General features: G+C 34.4%; 1 protein-coding gene across 1 annotated transcript; it reads right to left on the bottom strand.

Moving 5' to 3' along the window:
- Positions 1–1,297: 1,297 nt before the first annotated feature.
- LOC141294274 (Fc receptor-like protein 5) lies at positions 1,298–13,529 on the bottom strand. The gene is made up of 9 exons (XM_073826350.1): positions 13,460–13,529; positions 13,313–13,339; positions 11,385–11,645; positions 9,606–9,899; positions 6,905–7,174; positions 4,973–5,266; positions 2,758–2,892; positions 1,738–1,765; positions 1,298–1,646 (listed from the first exon to the last, which is right to left on the bottom strand). Exons 1-9 carry the CDS (start codon positions 13,527–13,529, stop codon positions 1,565–1,567), a joined length of 1,461 nt encoding a protein of 486 aa, XP_073682451.1. The 3' UTR covers positions 1,298–1,564.
- Between the last annotated feature and the right edge of the window lie 357 nt (positions 13,530–13,886).

The raw sequence follows: 13,886 nt of genomic DNA, 5'->3' as shown, positions 1-13,886 counted from the left end.
ACGGAAAAACGGAAGAACAGATGAACCGAATCAATTAAGTGAGTCACTTACGCTGGAACCGCTCCGATTGATTCAAACTCGTGACTTTGATCATTTAGTTCAAACGATTCGCAAGCAAATACCTGATTAAAAAAAGAGCCAATTTTGCATTGCGACATTGCTTGTAATAAAAAAACACGCATGGATGAAACGGAGCTTTTTGAAACTCAGTTAAACCATTGCATCGCAAAATGATTCACCATCGGATCGCGTGTCGCAAATCGTTTGATATAGATCTGGACTTCTGAGCGGGTTCACGAATCATTTTCCGAATTGAATGATCCACGCTTCGAGTCCTGATCTAAAAAATGATGGTTCGCGAATCATTATTCAGAACAGTGCTTAGAATAATTTAGATTGGAACTTCGTAAAAAAAAGGTTTGCAAATCATTTTGCGAATTGAATGATTCACACTCCGAGTCCTGATCTGAAAAATCGGGGCTTCGGAGTGTGGACCGCGAACCATTTCAGAATTTAGGTACCGGTTCGAGAAACATTTGCCAAATTAAATTATCCACATTTCGAGTCCTGATCTGAAGATAATGATTCGTGAATCGTTTGTTGTAGATCGGAACTTCGGAACGGATCCGTGAGCCGCACTCTGGTGTCCCAATCTGAAATTATGGTTTGCGAATCATTTAGATCGGAACTTAGAAGCGCATATCCCCGATCATTTGATTCACTATAGGATCGTGAATCATTTCAGACTCTCCAAAGCGCAAATTATTTTATGTATTTCTCAGAGGTTTCGCGAATCATTTCACGAATGATCCACGATCCAAGTCGTGATCTAAAAATGATGGTTTGCGAATCATTATTCAGATCGGTGCTTCGGAGTGTGGATTGCGAATAATTTAGATCGGAACTTCGAAACAGGTTCGCGAATCATTTCGCGAACTGAATGATCAAAATCAGAATCAGAATAAGCTTTATTGCCAGGTATTGTTTGCACGAGGAATTCGATTTCGTGAATTCCACAGTGCAACAGAATGATAGTGACAGGACAAAACACAGATTAAATAATACAAATAGAACAAGTAAATAGGGAATATCCCTAAACAAATGGACAATTATATGAATAATCAGATCATGAGTCATTTGATTTAGATTGAAACTTGGGAAACTGATCACTTCTTACTCTTTATAACTAGTTATAGCACAAAATAAACACAAAGGAACATCAGAAGGTATGTTGAAAGAAACAGTACAATTTACTGAAATGTATGTCTCAGGTGTGTTCAGCATTTCAATTGCGGAAAGATGTCCACAAGTTCAGTAACATTTGGTGAATTGAATATTTATTTAGTGTATATAACAGACTTGCAATCTCACAGAATTTAAAAACAGAGAAATGGCGCAGTCGTGGTTGTCTTCAGTCGTGCTCCTGTAGTTCAGCTTTAACTCTAAAGTTACTGAAACACACCTGAAGCAGCTAATCAAAGTCTTCAGGATTACTAGAAACTTCAAGAAGTCTGTGTTGGTGTTTAACTCTGCAGGACACTGGCTTCAGGTCTGCTCTAGACCTCTAGGCCTCAAACTCCATGATGACTGTTTTCATCTCCACAGGTTGAGGTTCAGAGGAAGCATCAGCGATGGGAACGTCCATTCTGCAGAGAGGAACAGAAGAGAGGTTAGAAGTGTTCTTTATAGCAGTATCATATCTGAACGAAGCTAATGAGAGACTGAAATGAGACTCACGCTATCATCTCAGACTGGATCACATCCTCTGACAAAATGAGAAAGAACAGCATTAAAATGACCTTCTGACAAAATATGTTTGAAAGTTTTATCTTAAAGGGGTCATCGGTTGCAAAACTAACTTTACCATGTTGTTTGAACATTAATGTGTGTCAGTTTGTGAACACAACCTCCCTACAATGATAAACATCCACCCAGTGGTATTTGTTTAATCTTTAAAAGTAATATCCTCTTTTTAAAATCAGCTCATTCTCAGCTTCTTGTGGTTGTGACGAAACACATTTGATTGACATGAGCGTCTTACCTTAGCCCCGCCCTCTCCATCGCCATTGTGTGACTCAGGTGCAGAGGAAGACTCTAATTGAGCGATTGAGGTGTTCTGTTGTTAATAATGAACAGCAGTCGTCTGAAGACGCAGAGGATTAATGTTACTTTCGTTTTTAAATGGAAAGCGCCGATCCTGATCTACATATGCGTCTATGTTCGTGTGAATCATTCCTGATGCAGTTTCACCCACAGCAGAAGTGAGGATAAGGGTTTTTATCCATCTTTGCAAATGGCCTTTCTTAATAATGTGCTTGTTGGCAAGTTTCGCCGCTAAACACAGCTAAAGTAAACATTACAGCTCGTAATCCCTCATCAGAGAGGGGCGGGGCGAGCAGAGCTCATTAGCATTTAAAGGGGCCATGTCTTAAAATGAGCTGAAGTTTTGCTGAGCTGATTTTGACAAGGAAAAGGGGTGTTTTTTACACTACTATTGAGAATTATTAACCAAAGTATATTAGAGACTTTTCATTAAAACCCTTAAGAATCATATGAACTTGTGGAAAATGGCCATCCGATGACCCCTTTAAGAAATCAATGAGTTTTGTATAAATAATGCTAATGTTTTGAGATCATTATTAAAGACCATGAACAATGAACGTTCCATTAAAGTTGCTAGAAAAATACTTGTTTATAACTTTAAGAGAACCTTTCCAGAACGTTCCCTGTGAACACATGATGAAATGACTGACTCACGGTGACAGTGATGTGTGCAGGTGTGGTTTTCACGCTCGATACTCCAGAACATAAAGACTGAGCCTCCTATGATCACAATCGACAGGAAACCACAGAAAACCAATGCTATGACCTCCACCGGTGTCGCTGGCAAATCTGTGCAAGAACAAACAAAACCATTATGCTAACAACATGCTAATCATGCTTGAATCATGCTAGTAACATGCTAATCATGCTAGAAACATGTTATCAACATGCTAATAAAATGTTAATCATGCTAGAATCGTGCTAACATGTTAGTAACTTGTTAATGTTAACAACACGTTAGTAACATGCCAATTATGCTTGAATCGTGCAAGCAACATGCTAGTAACATGCTAATCATGCTAGAAATATGCTAGTTACATGCTAAGCATGCTAATAACATGCTAATCATGCTCAAATCATGCTAGAAACGTAATAATTATGATAGGAACATGCTAGCAACATGCTAGTAACTTGCTAATCATGCTAGAAATATGCTAGTAACATGCTAATCATGCTAGAAAAATGCTAGTAACATGCTAAGCATGCTAATAACATGCTAATCATGCTCAAATCATGCTAGAAACTTACTAATTATGATAGGAACATGCTAGCAACATGCTAGTAAGTTGTTAATGTTAACAACACGTTAGTAACATGCCAATTATGCTTTAATCGTGCTAGCAACATGCTAGTAACTTGCTAATCATGCTAGAAATATGCTAGTAACATGCTAATCATGCTAGAAATATGCTAGTTACATGCTAAGCATGCTAATAACATGCTAATCATGCTCAAATCATGCTAGAAACGTACTAATTATGATAGGAACATGCTAGCAACATGCTAGTAACTTGCTAATCATGCTAGAAATATGCTAGTAACATGCTAATCATGCTAGAAATATGCTAGTAACATGCTAATCATGCTAGAAATATGCCAGTTACATGCTAAGCATGCTAATAACATGCTAATCATGCTCAAATCATGCTAGAAACGTACTAATTATGATAGGAACATGCTAGCAACATGCTAGTAACTTGCTAATCATGCTAGAAATATGCTAGTAACATGCTAATCATGCTAGAAATATGCTAGTAACATGCTAATCATGCTAGAAATATGCTAGTTACATGCTAAGCATGCTAATAACATGCTAATCATGCTCAAATCATGCTAGAAACGTACTAATTATGATAGGAACATGCTAGCAACATGCTAGTAACTTGCTAATCATGCTAGAAATATGCTAGTAACATGCTAATCATGCTAGAAATATGCTAGTAACATGCTAATCATGCTAGAAATATGCTAGTTACATGCTAAGCATGCTAATAACATGCTAATCATGCTCAAATCATGCTAGAAACTTACTAATTATGATAGGAACATGCTAGCAACATGCTAGTAACTTGTTAATCATGCTAAAAACATGTTGGTTACATGCTAATCATGCTTGCATAGTGCTAGCAACATGATAAGCATGCTAGAAACATGCTAATCATGCTAACAACGTGTTACAAACTTGTTAACCATGTTAGAGTCATGCAAACAACATTATAGTAACATGCTAATCATGCTAGCAACATGTTAATCATGCTAGAACCAAAACATGCTAATCATGCTAGAATCATGTTAGCTACTTTGCTAATCTTTCTAGAATCATAATTATGTTAGCCACCTTGCTAATCATGCTAGAATCATGATAATTATGTTAGACACGTTAATCATGCTAGAATCATGCGAACAACTTGCTAATCATGCTAGAATCATGCTAACACCTTGTTAATCATGCTAATTTAGCTAGAAACATGCTAGTAACATGATAGTAGCATGCTTATCATGTTAACAACATGCTAGTAACATGTTAATCATGTTAAAACATGCTAGGAACTTGTTAATAATGGTAGCAACATGCTAGGAACATGCTAAATCATGTTAAATTATGTTACGTCATGCTAGCAACATGCTAATTCATGCTAAATCATGTTAGCGACATGGTTAAACCATCTTAAATCATGCTAGAAACATGTGTGTGTTCCCACTCTGTCCCAAACTTCAATTCCAACAATTAAATTCAAACTTTAAGCTTTTTAAATTTATTTTAAACTTTCAAACAAGGCTTTTTTAAGTTTGTCTATGAAATTTACTTATCTAGTTGACTTTAACGTCTATTTTTTTTAAATTGACTGGACATGAAGTACTCGCTCACCTGTCTTCTGTATGAATATGTCCTTGCTCTCCATCCAGACGGAGCTGTGGTTAAAACTATCCCTCACGTGGCAGCGGTAAAACCCTGCGCTGATGTCTGTGAGGATCAAGATCTGACCGTGATGAGTGACCGCGTGAGTGTCGCCCTCTGGTGGAAGGGAGGAATGGTTCAGACGCCAGGAGAACGTAGGAAAGGTTCCTTTGTCGGGGACGCATTTGAGTCGAGCGGCTGCCACCATCCCTCCGGCATCGTGGAGGTACGATACCACGACACGCACAGCGCCACCTACTGGAACTAACACAAACACATTAAAACACAGCTCATGGAAAGAATGAACACTTTTAAGGACAAACTAGTTGCTGCATTTGCCAAAAGTTGCATCGATCCTTTGACAGATATTCAAAATTTTGACTGAGACACTTAGTAGCATGTAAACTAGACATTCATCAGCATATCTGTACATTAGGTTTGTTTCAGAGAACTTCGCACAGACAGAAATACTGATTTAGAGTCAAATGTGTGCATTTGTGATTTCATGACTACACTACCAGTCAAAAGTGAGATTTTTAATGTTTTTTAAAGAAGACTCTTCTCCTCACCAAGCCTGCATTTATTTGATCCAAAGTATAGCAAAACCTGTAAAATTTTGAAATATTTTTACTATTTAAAATAAACAATTATTATTTTATTATTAAATTTCATAAATTTCATAAATGAAATAAATTTCATTTTGCCAGATATTTACCTATTATTTATATTAAATAAAAAAAAAAATTCAAAATATTACTGCTTTTGCTGTATTTTGGATCAAATAAATGCAGGCTTGGCTGGTAGACGACTTTTTTTTTTTTAAATATTAAAAATATTACTGTTTAATATATGACTGGTAGTGTACATATATCACTTTTTACACTGAAAAACATTTGGTGTAGGATTTATTTTAAAAATGATTTTTTACTCAGAATTTTTACTTCACAAATAATTAGAAAGAAACATACTGAAAATTAAATGAAATTACATTTTTAAGTCAAAAGACTGAACATTCTCAAAACAGCATTTTGAGAAAAGCATAAGTAAAAAGTACTCTAAAAATATTTACAATAAAAATCTGAATTATTTCTACAGTATTTTTCAGAAAATGAGTTGCACCATTTAGAGAAAAAACAGAAAACAAAAACAAACAAACAGAAAAGTTGCATCAGTTTGTAAATCAGATTTATTATTATATATAAAAATAATGTAAAATACCAGTAAATTAAAGTACAAAACTAAATTCTATAATGTATTTCATACTCCTCAATACATACTTGAAATCTAATGGTATTCTGAAAAGAACAGGGATGAAATATAATGTAATAAATTTAAAACAAGCAAACATTATGTTCTGTAAACGTTAGTTTTTGGTTCCCAGAACATTCCCGTAATGTCTCCAAGAACGTTCCCTGTTGGTTAGCCAGGAAAGTTTTCTTAATCTAAATAGAGGTTAGGGGAACATTCTGGTAACCTATTGGGAATGTTACGGGAACGTTCTCTCTAGGTTATAAAAAATAAAACTTCAAAATAACCTGCAGGGAACATTTTGGGAACGTTCTTTATAGGTTATAAGAGAACCTACAGGGAATGTTCCTAGAACGTTCTCCTTTCTCACAAATAACCAAATGGGAACCATATGGGAACGTTAGGGGAACGTTCTGTGTTTGCTGGGATATAACATAAAATATAACAAATTTAAAGCTGAAGTAAAACTACCAGCATTTGGAAAATACTATACAAATAAATTTGCGCACATGTAACAAATGCTTGATGCTTTTTGCGTTATATAAGATGCTTCGGAATGCACAAAATACACCCAAATACATGTGAATTTTAATGTTCAGTTTTAGGCAGTGGTTCAAATGTTGTTCACATCATCTGTGTCATTTACTCACTTACCGACGTGTAGCTGCACGGGATCAGACAGCAGCTGCTGTGTGTCTGTTTGGACTTTACATCGAGCGGCTCCCATATCAACACCCACAGAGACAGGCAGAATGAACCAGGACTCCAGCGAATCCACTCGCTTCACATCCAGCTCCAGTCCGTCCAACAGCACGCTGAACGTCACCGGCGGAGACCCACGCACCGAACCACAGCTGATGTTGGCCGTCAGGCTGGAGCCGTTTGAGAAGACTGTGAACGACAATGTGGGTGCTGAGATGTGCTCTGAAAAACAGAAAACAAAACAGTTTGCAATCAGGTTTCTATTCTCAAATAGGATATTCATATTCAGTAAAAATACATGCATAGAATTTGGTTGGATGCCAAAAGTGTTTAATTTTCAGAAACAAATCTGAAATAAAATGATAAACATTATATGGAAACTGAACTAAAACAAATTAAACTAGATAAAAAAGTTAGTCAAGACAAACTAGGTTGGCTTGAGAAAGCTTGGCTAAAAGTTTAAAGAAGTTTTGAGAGCTTTAAGCAGTTTGATTAGTTTTTAACGTTTAAAGATAGAAAAAGTTTTAAGTTTGACAGTTTTCAGTCTGAAATAGTTTGAAGTTTAAAGTAGTTTTAAGGCTTAAACTGCTAGGGTACCCGGGGGTGGTTGCCATGCGGTTGCTAGGGTACCTGGGATGGTTGCTAGGGTGTTGCTATGCTGTTGCTAGGGTACCCAAGTCAGTTGCTATGGTGTTGCTATTCAGTTGCTAGGGTACCCAGGGCGGTTGCTAGGGTACCCAGGATGGTTGCTAAGGTGTTGCTATGCGGTTGCTAGGGTACCCAGGATGGTTGCTAGGGTGTCACTATGTGGTTGCTAGGGTACCTGGGATGGTTGCTAGGGTATTTGTATGCGGTTTCTAGGGTACCCAGGATGGTTGCTAGGGTGTTGCTATGCGGTTGCTAGGGTACCCAGGGTGGTTGCTAGGGTATTGCTATGTGGTTGCTAAGGTACCCGGGACGATTGCTAGGATGTTGCTATGCAGTTGCTAGGGTACCCGGGATGGTTGCTAGGGTGTTACTAGCATGATGCTCCAAAAAATAGAAAACAGGCATTGAAAATCAGTACAAAACAGTTTGCAATCAGGTTTCTATTCTCAAATAGGATATTCATATTCAGTAAAAATACATGCATAGAATTTGGTTGGATGCTAAAAGTGTTTAAATTTCAGAAACAAATCTGAAATAAAATGATAAACATTACATGAAAACTGAACTAAATCAAATCAAATAAATCAAAATATTAATATAAAAAAATCAAGAAAAATGACAAATACATAAAATTACTAAAAATGTAACTAAAAAGTGAAATTAAATATAAATATTAAATGAAAAACCTAAACTAAACTGCTAATTGGAAATAAATAAAAAGAAATAAAACTGAAATGAAATAAATAGTAATATAAAAAACACACAAAACCTAATAAAAACAACAAAATCACACAACAAAATTACTAAAAACGAACTAAAAACTAAAATGGAATAAAAATGTTAGATGAAAAACAAAACAAAAATGAGAGATGTCGTTTTGAAGCACTGAAATTAATAACTGGACTTAAATAAAAGCTAAAACGGAAAAATAAATTAAACCTTCATAGAAATACTTAAAACAAAACTGCAGTTGAGGTCAAAAGTTTACATCCCCTTTTCAGAATCTGCTAAATGTTACTTATTTTAGCAAAATAAGAGGGATCATACAAAATGCATGGTAGTGTTTATTTAGTGCTGACCTGAATAAGATATTTCACCTAAAAGATGTTTACATATAGCCCACAAGAGAAAATAATAGTTGATAATGGTTCAAAAGTTTACATCCCCTTGATTCTTAATACTGTGTTGTTTCCTGAATGATCCACAGCTGTGTTTTTTTGTTTAGTGATAGTTGTTCATGAGTCTCTTGTTTGTCCTCAACAGTTCAACTGTCTGCTGTTCTTCAGAAAAATCCATTCTTTGGTTTTCCAGCATTTTTGTGTATTTGAACCCTTTCCAACAATGACTGTATGGTTTTGAGATCCATCTTTTCACACTGAGGACAACTGAGGGACTCATATGCAACTATTACAGAAGGTTCAAACACTCACTGATGCTCCAGAAGGAAACACAATGCATTAAGAGCCGGGGGTGAAAACTTTTGAAATTTGAAGATCAGGGTAAATTTATTTTGTCTTCTGGGAAACATGTAAGTATCTTTTGTAGATTTTAAAGGGCAGTACTTCATGAAAAAAATATGATATTTAGGCAAAATAAGAAAAATTTACACATCTCCATTCTGTTCAAAAGTTTTCACCCCCGGCTCTTAATGCATGGTTTTTCCTTCTGGAGCATCAGTGAGTGTTTGAACCTTCTGTAATAGTTGCATATGAGTCCCTCAGTTGTCCTCAGTGTGAAAAGATGGATCTCTAAATCATACAGTCATTGTGGGAAAGGGTTCAAATACACAAAAATGCTGGAAAACCAAATAATTTGTGGGACCTGAAGGATTTTTCTGAAGAACAGCAGACAGTTTAACTGTTCAGGACAAACAAGAGACTCATGAACAACTATCACTAAACAAAAAAACACAGCTCTATATGAAGATGAGTGTAAAATAAGATTAACTGAGAAAGCAGAGTGTCGTTTTTTGAAATGCAGAAGTGAGAAATGTTAAATTTGTTACTTTTCACAATGATGTGGTGGTTTCGGCTGCTGGAGAATCTGGGGTTGATGGTCATCTGGTTTTGAGCTGTGCAGGAGTATATCCCAGCATGCACTTCACTCGCAACGTCCACCGTGAGAGTGTCTCTGGAGAGGCTGTAGAGCTCTGATGAGGAGTTCACTTCCTGTTTGTTATGGTACCATATGAAGGACAAATGCGTCCCCTTCCTGACGAGACAACGCAGGACCAGCCTCTGTCCTTCATAGACGATCGGTGGAGCGGGAACTGATGTCAAACTGGCTCCTACGACAGGAACTGACATCCACAACGAAACATGATCACTAGAACATTTAAAAACACTTTGAAAAAATTGTTTTATATATATATATATATATATATATATATATATATATATATATAATAAAATTAAAACTGAACTAAAATTTTATTAAAACAAATTAAACCTAATGTAGTAACATTTACAAATTAAAAGATAAAAAGCACATAACAACATCAAGAAAAATTCAAGTAAAATCTAAAATAAAGCATAATGAAAATTAGAAATGTTGCTATAGCAACTAACTGAAATAAGTTGTATATGCACAAAAATTACTAACTAGAAATAAATAAAAACTAAAAGTCAAATAAAAAATTTAATTAAACCTAAATAAAACACAAAAAAGACATACATGCAAAGCACATATATTACTAAAAATTAATTTAAAAAAATTTGATTAAAAACTTTAGACAAAAATGTAAAATTTTCCTTGGTAACTTAAAATTACTATGTCAAAATAAATAAAAAGTAAAATTGAACTAAAATATAATATTAATAATAGTTAAATTAAATTAATATTTAAAAATATATAATATAATATAAAAACACCATATTTATGATTAATCTCTTTTTATATAATTTAACTTGAATTACTAAACTAACTAAAACTTAAAACATAGACTAAGACATATTTAAATAACAATTAAATTAAATTAAAATTAACAAAAACACACGAATAAATTGCTAAAAAAAAAATCTAAATTCGAATAAAATATAAAAATTAAATAAAGTTAGTTGCCTTAGCATTTAACTAAAATTTGTTTACTTTAAAGGTTAAAGAAGGTTAAAAACACACCATAAAATATAGTTTTATTACTTAAAAATACTGAAATAATATTAATATTTATAACAATAATAATTAAATTAACACAACCAAATTTAACAAAAAAATTGGAACAATTAAATAAAATATAAATATTAAATAAAGTTAGTTGCCTTAGAATTGAACTAGAATATGTTTACTTTAAAGGTTAAAGAAGGTTAAAAACACACCATAAAATATAGTTTTATTACCTAAAAATACTGAAATAATATTAATAGTAATAAATATTTAAAAATAATAATGATTTGAATAAATAAAATAACTAAAGCTTAAAAACACAACATAAATTATAGTTTTATTACTTAAAAATACTAAAATAATATTAATATTTATAACAATAATAATTAAATTAACAAAACCAAATTTAACAAAAAAAATTGAAAATATAAATATTAGATAAAGTTAGTTGCCTTAGCATTTAAAAACGACTAACTTAAATTAAAACCTAAATAGTAATATTAAAAAGTAAAAAAGTAATAAAAAAAGGCACATAACTGAATTGTTAAAAATTAAAATGAAATCTGAAAATGTAAAAGAAAGGTTCATTCAAAATAATAAAAACTATGATTATATATAAATAATTAAAGTGACACATTGCAGTAACTGAGACATGAGTTGAGCACAGATGTGATTTACTCACTCACTGCGTGGAAGTGGATGGTGTTGCTGGTTTGACCTCCAGCTGTCAGTCTGCAGTAGTACTTGCCCTCTGACCCCTCTGTGACCTGCAGGCTGAAGCTGACCTTGACCTTGTTTTCTGCTGCGATAAGTTCCCCTGCGTCCTTCCGGAGCTCATAGGACAGAGGTGAAGACCAGCCTGGAACCGCACACTCAAACTGGACTTCAGATCTCACGTAGGCCTCGCTGGGGCCAGACAGAACCGGTTTCAGACGCGAACCACCTGCATAGACATAAACCCGACTTTAGAAAAAACCCGACTGAATTCCCGCATCTCGCCAGACGATGGCGCCCGCAGCTGAATCATCCATCCGTTCGCTCGTCCACTGCGTAATACAGCATACAACACGGGTACAAATTTGTTGTAAATTGATTATTAAATTGTTTAACCAGGGTTTATATGTAAACTCCTTGACATAGTTCAAGATAAATCCTTTAATCTTACTACTCGAACTGTCCGTTTTAAATGATTGTTAAACAGTAAGCAATACTATGCAAAAGCGGCAGTCCTTCCTCGTTTTCACTCACTCCTTCAAGTGGACTGAATGAGTGGACTAATGTAGGGAATAGTGAATAGGGTATAGGGGGCGATTTCGGATACAGCCTATGGCTCTGAATCATGCTAGCTACATGCTAGTAACTTGTTAATCATGCTAACAACATGATAGTAAAATGGCAATCATACTTGAATCATGCTAGTAACATGCAAGTAACCATGTTAGAAACATGTTAAAGACATGCTAGTAACATGCTAATAATTATAACAACATGCTAATCATGCTAACATCATGCTAGTAACATGCTAATCATACTAGAATAATGTAAGCAACATGCTAGTAACTTGCTAATAATGCTAACAACATGCTAATCATTATAACATCATGCTAGTAACTTGCTAATCATGCTAGAAACATGTTAGCAACATGTTAAAATGTTAATCATGTTAAAATTATGCTAACAGCATGCTAGTAACTTGTTAATCATGTTAGCAACATGCTAGTAACATGTTAATCATGCTAACAATATGTTAGTAACATGCTTATCATGATAGCAATATGCTAGTAACATGCTAGTAACATGCTTATCATGCTAGCAAAATGCTAGTTAGCAATATGCTAGTAAAATGCTAGTAACATGTTAATCATGTTAGCAGCATGTTAGTAACATGATAATCATGCTACCAACATGCTAGTAACATGTTAATCATGCTAGCAATATGCTAGTAACATGCTAGTAACATGCTTATCATGCTAGCAAAAATGCTAGTAACATGCTAGTAACATGCTTATCATGCTAGCAATATGCTAGTAACATGGTATTAACTTGTTAATCATGTTAGCAACATTCTAGTAACATGTTAATCATGCTAGCAGTATGTTAGTAACATGCTAATCATGCTATAAATATGCTAGTAACTTGCTAATCATGCTACCAACATGCTAGTAACATGTTAATCATGCTAGCAATATGCTAGTAACATGCTAATCATGCTAACAACATGCTAGTAACATGCTAGTTATGTTGATCATGCTAGAAACATGCTAAAATCATGCTAGTAACTTGCTAATAATGGTAGCAACATGCTGGGAACATGCTAAATCATGCTAGAAACATGACAATTCATGTTAAATCATGGTAGTGACATGTTAATTCACATTAAAACATGCTGGCAACATGCTAATTAATGCTAAATAATGCTAGCAACATGGTTAAACTATGCTAAATCATGCAAGCAGCTTGGTAAACCATCTTAAATTATGGTAACAACATGCTGATTAATGCTAGAAACATGCATGTTCACACTCTGTCCCAAACTTCAATTCCAACAATGATTTATTAGTAAGTATGCACAGGATGAGTGAAATACATGTAAATAATAAATAGAAGTACCGATTTCTGTCACAAGTCCCAACAAAACTGAAAAACAAAAGGAGAATCCAGTAAATACACAGTAAGTGACGTTTACTGTAAACTTCATGAGTAAGTGAAATGTTTCATTTATGGTTTCTGTGGTAAATATATGTATCAGAAACTCACCCCAGAGTGACTTGAGGAGGAAACAGAGACTTCCGGCCATCATACAGGCCTTCACTCGACTACTGATCATGAGAGTGTGTGTGTGTGTGTGTGTGTGTGTGTGTGTGTGTGTGTGTGTGTGTGTGTGTGTGTGTGAGACAGAGATATCAGTAGATCGTTCTAGTCGTGTGTTCATCAGAGATAATAAGCTGCATCTCTGTCGCTGAAGCAACAAGAGACACTTTTCCACAATTAAACACAGTGTTAACTAAAGCCATAATAGTTTCATTACTTGAAAATACAGAACTAAAATAAGTGAATTGTTTCATTTCAGGCAAGGCAATATTTCTCATTTTCATTTAATTTAAATAGTACTAAAATAACTAAATCTAAAACTAGATATATTTAAAAAAAATAATAATACATTGCAAAAATAATAAAAAGATTT

Source organism: Garra rufa, chromosome 20 (genome assembly GCF_049309525.1).
Source record: "Garra rufa chromosome 20, GarRuf1.0, whole genome shotgun sequence".
Taxonomy (NCBI): Eukaryota; Metazoa; Chordata; class Actinopteri; order Cypriniformes; family Cyprinidae; genus Garra; species Garra rufa.
Note: the sequence above shows the minus strand (reverse complement) of the source record. Positions and strands in the feature narration are given on the sequence as shown.